Raw genomic sequence first — 8804 nt, 5'->3', positions numbered from 1 at the left:
ACAGAACAGTATAATGAAGTCCTGGTGAAAGTTGAAGTTGACTCCTGATACTTATATTTATTGATTAATAAATCTTGACTTTAAAGGTAGGGTAGGTAAGTTTGAGAAACCGGCTCGAGATCGCTAGAATTTGAAAATACACAACCGGAGAAAATCTGCCACTTCCTTATAGAGCCCCTCCTCCAACACACACACAGCCGGGCCGGCTAAAATGATTGGTCGTACTTTTTACAGTATTACGGCTTCCACAGATGACATTTTTTTATGGATTTTTTGTCAAAGCACTTAAGATATTCATTGCTATCGGGATGTTAAGAGCATTCCATGGAATATAACAAAAAGTGTATCTCGAGCCGGTTTCTCAAACTTACCTACCCCACCTTTAATTTCCACTATTATTGTTCAGCATTTTGGAGACCTAATTTAAAAAGGTGACCTGCTGCTGCCTGGACTAAGTTCAGAAACCTTCTCAAAGTTAACAAGTTTATCACAAAAAAACGAAACATTTGAGATCTAAATGTGCAGCTGCATCACACTGGTAACAAGGGGTAGGAGGCAAAAAACAACAACATATAAATATAAAACAAAAGAATAAATACATAAATAATAGAATTTCCCTGAAATAATGAGTTGTAAAAGAAAGCACAAACAGCAGGGGGGCCTGGCAGTAAGATACAAGCGCGCCATGTGTGGGAAGGTTTGCGTGGACTGATTTGTGTCGACTAAACTGCACAAAACTGGCAATGATATTTGGCAATGACTGGAAAGAAAGTATAAAAGCTTTAGAAAAGTCGGATGACAGAATATTTATCAGAAACCTTGCACGAACAATACAAAAAATGCTATAAAACAGGACCATTGTGCTTTTGGCTACAACCAGCACATGTTCTCACAGTGGTCAAATGTCATAGCATGCAGCTTTGTATTTTTTGTAAAGTAGTTCAAATCATTTATAACAGGAAACACCCAGAAAGTCAAATGACTAACCTAAACTAACGCCTTGCCTCTCCCTCAAGAAAGCACTAGAGTCAGGATTTCGGAGCAGATACAGAAGTGAGATTATGTAAAACAAAATTACAAAAGGTCAGATCTCTTTAGTGAAAGAGTGAGTCACATGTCTGTCATCTCCTCACCGCCAATATCTCACACACCAGCATTGAAATGTTCTCAGTACTGGCCCTTGCAGGTTCAATAAGCACGGAGCATGTTGAGAGGTAAATACATGTCTTCATCAAAACATTGGATCTTTTCTGTCTCTCCTCGGGGAGTCCAAGCAGCGCAGGAACACACATTGAGCCCCAGCAACTAGGAACAGTATACAAGTGGAAATCTGATGGACAGGAAGTAGGGTGGCAGCTGACATCATATAAAAAGACAGAGGAAGTTCCCCTCCTGTCTCCTGGTTCAGTCAGGCAGAAGCAGACCCCTGCTGGGTCCTCCCCCCGGGGGGCGCTCTGCTCCCTGGTGGTGGTGGGGGGGGTGGTGGGGGGGTCGACTGGAGGGCTGCGGGTTGTACGCAGCATTCGGGCTCGTGTCAAACAGCTGACAGGGGGGTGGGTCTTAATGGAGGCAGATCCAGCAGAGCCTGGATCGTCATGCCGACCTTCACCAGGCCGCGCTCCTCCAGGATGTGATGGGGGAGGCACAGCTTGTCCTGAGTCGAGACACATCAGTTACACTTTATCTTAGCAGATGATTTATAGTTTAATTTGCTGAGGTTTGGAGATTTTCATCTTCTATTTTCATCATAAATTCTCTGACTGTGAAATGTTTAATTAAATGAACCTGTAATCGAAACTGTTGCTTGTTTTCCTTGGGCAAACCTTGGAATCTTTGTGGCTGACTAAATCATGTCTGAGAGTTGTTAGTAACAGCACATTGCCTAATTCTCTATAAAACTGATATTTGTATATTATATTTAGAACATTCACCGCTGGAAATGTGTACCTCTGTAAACTTGTAAATGAGTGCATTTAATTAAACTATTGCTTTTTTTATGCTGAAATAACCGTTTTTTCTACTGCTTTAATTTGTTTGTAAAAGCAACCTTGCAAAAGTTGCAGTATTTAAATAAAATGTAAATAAAGATGATTCTATTCTGTATAATAACTTTGTAAAGGATCAGTTCACTCACAGCAAACAAAATACACAATTTCTTTAAGTAAGTAGTAATGAAATATGTAAATAGTATTACCTGTGTGACACCCAGCTTCTTACAGGCATCCAAGAAGTTCTCCACATTCCTACGGCATTTAGCCATGCTAAGCTTTGGCTGGAGGCCGGAATATCAATCATGTTAGAAAATATAATCAGGACACACAACACTTTTCATAAAGCGGTGGGGTTTTATAGGTCAACAACAATGCTTATAATTACTCCCAACTCTTAAAGGGACCCTATTATGCTCATTGACTCATTCACAAAAAAAAATACTTAGTTCCCACTTGACAGTTAACGGAAAGAAACAAAACAACACATGTACAAGGAAAAGTGCAACATCCTCATCTGAGTTCTACTTCAGTAGGACTCAGATGAGGATGTTGCAATACTGTAATGATTGGCTGTGAATAACAAAATATGAAAGACAGACCATCGATTTCTATTTTTTTTCGTTTTTTTGAGAAAGGGGCAGGTAATATAAGATTACTTTCTTCTCCCTGCTCCTTTTCGGGTATGGTGTGTTTATAGAGACATGTTTTGTAAGTAATTGTTATACATTAAGTTGTGCATACCATGAACGGAACAAATAAAAATGAAATGAAATATTTGTATTGTGTGCCTCTACTGTGACATGTCTCCATGCTTTAATGTTCAGAAAGGTCTTTATTTTTCTCATCTGCCTCTTTTCACCCTCTGTCTGAAACCAGAGCCCAGTCTGCTCTGATTGGTTAGCTGGCTGGCTCTGTTGTGATTGGTCAACCACTAAGAAATGTCCAGCCCCTTAATCACGTACAGTGTTGGATTGCCAGCCGATCGAAGCGCGACTGTTATATAGCGATGCCATGTTATTGAAGTCAACAAAGGATTCCAATGGAGGCGTTTCAGGCACGATTTTAGCCTTTGAAAATATATAACACTCTACAGGAAAGAGAACACCTCAAGAAGCATAATAAGGCCCCTTTAATTATGTCAAGTGAGAGAGCTTGTTTGTTATTACAAAGTTGCATTTGTAGCAAGAAAAAGAAAAGGAGTTTCAGTGTGCTTACCACAGCGGGAGACGGCACATGGATGCTGGCGACTGACCGAGGACAGATGTGATTGGCTAGATGGCAGAGGACCACCCCGTCCATCAGAGCGGCTCCAACATCCTCTGGGAGCAACACCTTCAGTCTGGTCTCAATGTTCTGCAAACACATCCACAATGACCTCATCACATCACTATTTATATACACATGTTCACTCACATGTTTTCAGACACCTCTCTGTTCTTTATTTACTAGCTTTATAAAAGGACCAGCTGATGTGCTTAGGAGTGTCCTGACCTGCACTGCACTATCTGAGTTAGTCATCTTTAGGCAAGTTGACAAATATATTCACCACTGCAAATACTGTGAGAAATATGTGTTTATGTTAACTTGGTAGTAGATGAGTGGTCCCAGCACATGGCCTACTGTATAACTGCAACGTCCCAACTTTAAGTCTGGACTTTTGTTGCATGTCTTATATATATACAAATAGAAAGTCATTTTCCAGTTCTAGTGTTGTGTTGTTATGTTGATAAATAAGAGTTCTTATAAAGCACATGTGTCAAACTCAAGGCCCGGGGGCCAAATCAGGCCCTTGGTGGATTTAATTTCGGCCCGCAGGATAATTTCTAATTACTATTAGATCTGGCCCGCCGGTATATTGCACGCACACCTTCACTCAATCCTGAGGATCTCCTCAGCTCAGAGCCTGACCCCAAACATTGATGAACTTGCACCTAAAATGAGATGCCAAGTATCTGGCTTGAACTAGCATCACAGAGCAGCACACTGAGTTTACATGGATGTTTCCTTCTGCACTTTTTTTCTTGCGACAACAGGGCATGTTTGGTTTTTTCTTTGAGGGAAATTGTTTTTTTGAAGCTGTTGTTGGCCTGTGGAAAAATGTGTTGAAATAATAAATATTTGGAACCGTTAACATGCAGAAAGCCTCTTTGTGTTTGTGCATGAGGGTAGAACAGGTCTGACAGATAGTGGGCAGAGTCCAATGAGTGTTTGTCACCATGATGGAGTCAGTGGGGAGCAGGGAACACATGATGCTGTTTAGCCTCATTTTGTATCGACAATAGTGATGAATATATTACTGATTATCACAATTAATTCAAAGCAGTTGAAGAATTTGTTGTAAATGATTTTTGAAGGAATTTTGACGGACAAAGAGTTGTTCTGCTCTTTACAAATGTGAAATCTGGTCTGTGACTGCTGCTTCTTTTCTGAAAGCAGTTCCCCTTCTGACCTTTTTCCTGGGAATAGAAAGCTGTGTAATCTCTCACCAGCAACAACAATGATTTTATTGAGATAGAAAGTTCATCCATGTAAGAGTCAAGACTTGACTTCATGGTCGATGTCAAGGGTCAAGACTTGTCAGCCAACATGGACAAGAAGACCTTGAGATTTTTTTAAATAATGGGAAAATGACTGGGGATTACTAGCATAATTACAATAGGCGCGTTCACACCGCAGTACTTTTCCCACTTTAGTTCATGAGAACTTAGTTCATGAGAACTCTTTAGTTCTCATGAACTAAGTTCAGATCGCGTTCACACTGGAATAAGTTCCTGAGGGAGGATTAGGCAAATGAAGCCGCTGACGTCACTTCTTCTTCTTCTGCTTTGGGTTTACTGGCAGGCCGCAAACAACTTCACGGCGTATACTGCCACCCGAAGTCCCCGTCCGGAAGTCCCCGGAGTTGGGGACTGGCTTCAGTAGAAGCTGCTGGGACTCCCAGCAGCTTCTACTGAAGCCTTCCGAGTAAATCGCCAGAACGCCGACACCTCCTCATCACTCCACCGCTCCCATGTTTTATTTTGTGTTGCCATAAGTTAGTCTCTCTTGTGCGCTGGGCTAATGCTAATGCTTATAATGCTAATGCGAGGATAATAAAATGGCGGCTTCACAAAACTTCACATACCTGCTCTCTAGCAGGGACTGAAAAGGGGGTAAAAAAGGTTCTGATGAACTAATTTTAGTTCCGGCTCTTTTTGGTGTGAACGCGACATTTCGGAACTATATCGGAACTGAAGTGGGAAAAGTACTGCGGTGTGAACGCGAATAATGTTACTAAAAACTCAAAAAGAGTCCGATTTATGTCTCCTTTTATCTGTAAGCTGTTCTGTTCGGTAGGCTAATACTTTAAGTGTGAATCTATACGCCTACTGTTTGAGCTTGCTTTATGGTTTTCACTTTCTTAGGTTCATTTGTTATTTTTGTAATTAGGGTTATCAGTAGGTGAACCCATGTGTTCATAAAATAGTGTATGTGAGTTTAACTGTATATTAAACTAAAACAGAGCATTTTCTGTCAGCTCAGAATCAGCTTTTTTAAACTGTAGTATGTGCTCATGTGTTTCATCGTTGGTGTATAGGCTACGGCCTGAATATGCTTACTGAAAGACAGGTTTTCCTATTGTTGGACAAATACTGTTTTCTCCACTCTTTGGGTTGTTTTAATGCACTGATATCATGTGTGGCTCTGAGATGTGTACGGCCTTGCAGCTGCCTCTTTATGATAACAGAAGGCAGAGCATTTCAGGTTGTTGTTCTATTCTGAGGAGACAGGCACATATTTGTTGTCTCCTATATTATCTCACATTGCTGGGAGTCCAGAAGTCGCAGATGACCCATCCAGTTGACCCATCCAGTTGTCCCATCTTCCCGACACCTCGTTTTGCGGCTTTGCTTTCCGTGTTTTGGACTATATAAGCCTGATGTTTTTTGCTGCTCCTTTGAGCAACATACCCCATGTGTGGGAGTTAAACCATATCCTTTGTATGTGATTTAACTCTGCTCCTTCTTGCAAGAATAAATTAGTACCTGATCATTGATTCTCAACCTGGTGTCGAGTGATATTTTTCTAACATCTATAAATAGAATCTCTGAACAGAGGACACTTTTTTTGATACTAAATATCTTGTTTTTGTCTTCTTCTAAGGTCACATTGTTCTGTTGTGTTAGTAAAAAAACATCTTGTTGATATTTCTTTCCTTTTGTCTTTATTTGCATTGCATTTGATAACAAGGCAACACAAAAGTAACGGAAAGTAATCCGGTTAAATTACTTTTATATTTTGGTACTCAGATTATATTACTTTTTTGTTTACAGGCAACTAGTAATTGACAAGGATTACATTTTTAAAAGTAACCCTCCCAATCTTGGTTATCTTATACATGGCATACTCGATCTCTCTGCCTAATTAACAAAGCGCCTGAAAGCATTATCTGATATCTTTCGCTAAATCACATCACATGTTCTTGTTACTCCCCACAATTTGGGTTACCTTGATCTTATTCTCAGGCCCCGCTCACACGGGACCGTTTGCGTTTATGCACAGTATGCATATTCAAAAAAGTCTTCCGTTCACATGCATTTGTTTCATTTAACGTGTCTGTTCAAACGAGGCCGCTGGAAACGCTGTAATACATATGCTGGGACTGTAAGTGGCGCTGTAACTTCCGCCAAAATACACCAAAAGCTGCGAAGAAGAGCAACCGAGCAGCCCCGCTGCAATGTTGCCATGGCTACCCTTCTGTTTAAGCCCCGAAACTGAAACTGAAACTGAAAGAAACTGAAAGAAACCGAATCTGTGGATATTGCATCGACCGACCAAGAAGCACGTCTCCGTGGAGAGGACCCGCTCAGAAAGAGAGATATTCTCTACAAACACCGGGTGAGATCCTCCTTTGTCAATATAATGGATCAATGCATGAAATCTGACTCTGTTTATTTTGTTTAAGGAGTATATTGGGCGTTAACAATTCTGGTTTGCCTTTTATAATATTATTTCATTCAAGAACCCCTTGTGCGTTTAATTAACACAGCTATTTTTGATAGTTGCTACAGCAGTGAGCAGGAGAGGTGGGGAGAGGTGGGGCTATCGTTATTTTTTCAGGAAATATTCGTATAGAGGTGATTACACGGACTCGGTTGACCCCCCAGAGCGTTTCGTTTGCAAATCTATCCACCTTGGGACCCGTTATTGTTTGTGGGGTCAGTTTCTATCGGCCTCGTGTAAATAATAGGGCTATACGCACGCGAAACTATGCAGATACAAGCAGTTTTCTCCTCGTGTAAACGGCGCCTCAAGCTACTAACCTTTGGTTTCATGCCCAGGCTACAGAATTCTCACATACTTAGGTGTGTCTGACAGTCTCTGACTTGCTGCTGCTCTCAACTCTGTTTTTTCTCTTGGTGCAATTAAGTTTAGGATGTCAGTTTGCCTTCACTTTTCTTGTTATGCTGTGGACATACCTGGTATTTCACTTCTACTACTATCTATTCAATCTGTATTTAGGCCCAATTCAATGTAATGGACCAGGGTATTATTAACTGATAGTCGATAGTATTCTGCAGAAGAAAAGGACGTGACATGAGACTCGTGCAAACTTCACACTTGGCATAATGAACTGTGAGCCCTGCATTGTTTGATATCTATCTTGCATTTCTTCCTTGGAAAATGAAATCTTAAAATCTGTCATTACAGGCAAGTACTGTAGAAGGCTGAGGTTCTCACGAACAGCATTCAACGTGTAACCCGCCGTGGGACATGCAGCTGACACTATGAAAATAAGCTGAAAAACTAAGCTAAAACCTAAGGGAACCTCGGGTACTCCTTATCAGAGTTTGTTTGTCCATGATCAGTAGACCATTCTGTTATTTAACATTGAGTTAGGATGTGAGCAGGAAACCGATGGACTGTCCACTCCAAGTAGGGAATGAGTCCTTACCCCAAGTGAAGGAGTTCAAGTATCTCGGGGTCTTGTTCTCAAGTGAGGGAACAATGGAGCGTGAGATGGGCCGGAGAATCGGAGCAGCGGGAGCGGTACTGCAGTCGCTTTACCGCACCGTTGTGACGAAAAGAGAGCTGAGCCAGAAGGCAAAGCTCTCTGTCTACCGGGCCATTTTCCTTCCTACCCTCACCTATGGTCATGAAGGATGGGTCATGACCGAAAGAACGAGATTGCGGATACAAGCGGCCGAGATGGGTTTTCTCCACAGGGTGGCTGGCGTCTCCCTTAGGGATAAGGTGAGAAGTTCAGTCATCCGGGAGGGACTCGGAGTTGAACCACTCCTCCTTCGCGTCGAAAGGAACCAGTTGAGGTGGTTCGGGCACCTAGTAAGGATGCCACCTGGGCGCCTCCCTAGGGAGGTGTTCCAGGCACGTCCAGCTGGGAGGAAACCGAGGGGTAGACCTAGGACCAGGTGGAGGGATTATATCTCTTCGCTGGCCTGGGAGCGCCTTGGGATCCCCCAGTCAGAGCTGGTTGATGTGGCCAGGGAAAGGAACGTTTGGGGCTCTCTGCTGGAACTGCTACCTCCGCGACCCGAGCACGGATAAGCGGGAGAAGATGGATGGATGGATGGAACATTGAGTTAACAAATAGTTCCTTGCAAAGATTTAGCGGTAAACTGCGCAAATTAAGAGAGATTTCATATTAGGTTACATTGTTTTTTATTTGTTTACTAAGGATAATATAGCAGTGTCTAGTCTAGAAAACGGTATGTTCCTTTGATTGTAGTTTTGGTTATTTAGAGGGACTGTTGCAAAAACCAAGCAGATCATAAACAGCAGATTTAAAAGTTTTTTGGAGTTTTATTGTCCAAG

At 41.8% G+C, this 8804-nt stretch overlaps 1 protein-coding gene across 1 annotated transcript in view; it reads right to left on the bottom strand.

The window, feature by feature from the left end:
- Positions 1-1472: 1472 nt before the first annotated feature.
- The window catches only part of lrch2 (leucine-rich repeats and calponin homology (CH) domain containing 2), a 30821-nt gene continuing 23489 nt past the window's right edge, over positions 1473-8804 (bottom strand). The window contains exons 19-21 of the mRNA XM_034140268.1: positions 3207-3344; positions 2195-2272; positions 1473-1654 (exon numbers count right to left, since the gene is read on the bottom strand). Coding sequence (XP_033996159.1) covers positions 1535-1654; positions 2195-2272; positions 3207-3344 — 336 coding nt within the window. The 3' untranslated portion in view covers positions 1473-1534. The remainder of the gene's footprint in view (positions 1655-2194; positions 2273-3206; positions 3345-8804) is intronic.

Source organism: Trematomus bernacchii, unplaced genomic scaffold (genome assembly GCF_902827165.1).
Source record: "Trematomus bernacchii unplaced genomic scaffold, fTreBer1.1, whole genome shotgun sequence".
Classification (NCBI taxonomy): Eukaryota; Metazoa; Chordata; class Actinopteri; order Perciformes; family Nototheniidae; genus Trematomus; species Trematomus bernacchii.
This window is presented reverse-complemented; position numbering and strand designations above follow the sequence as displayed.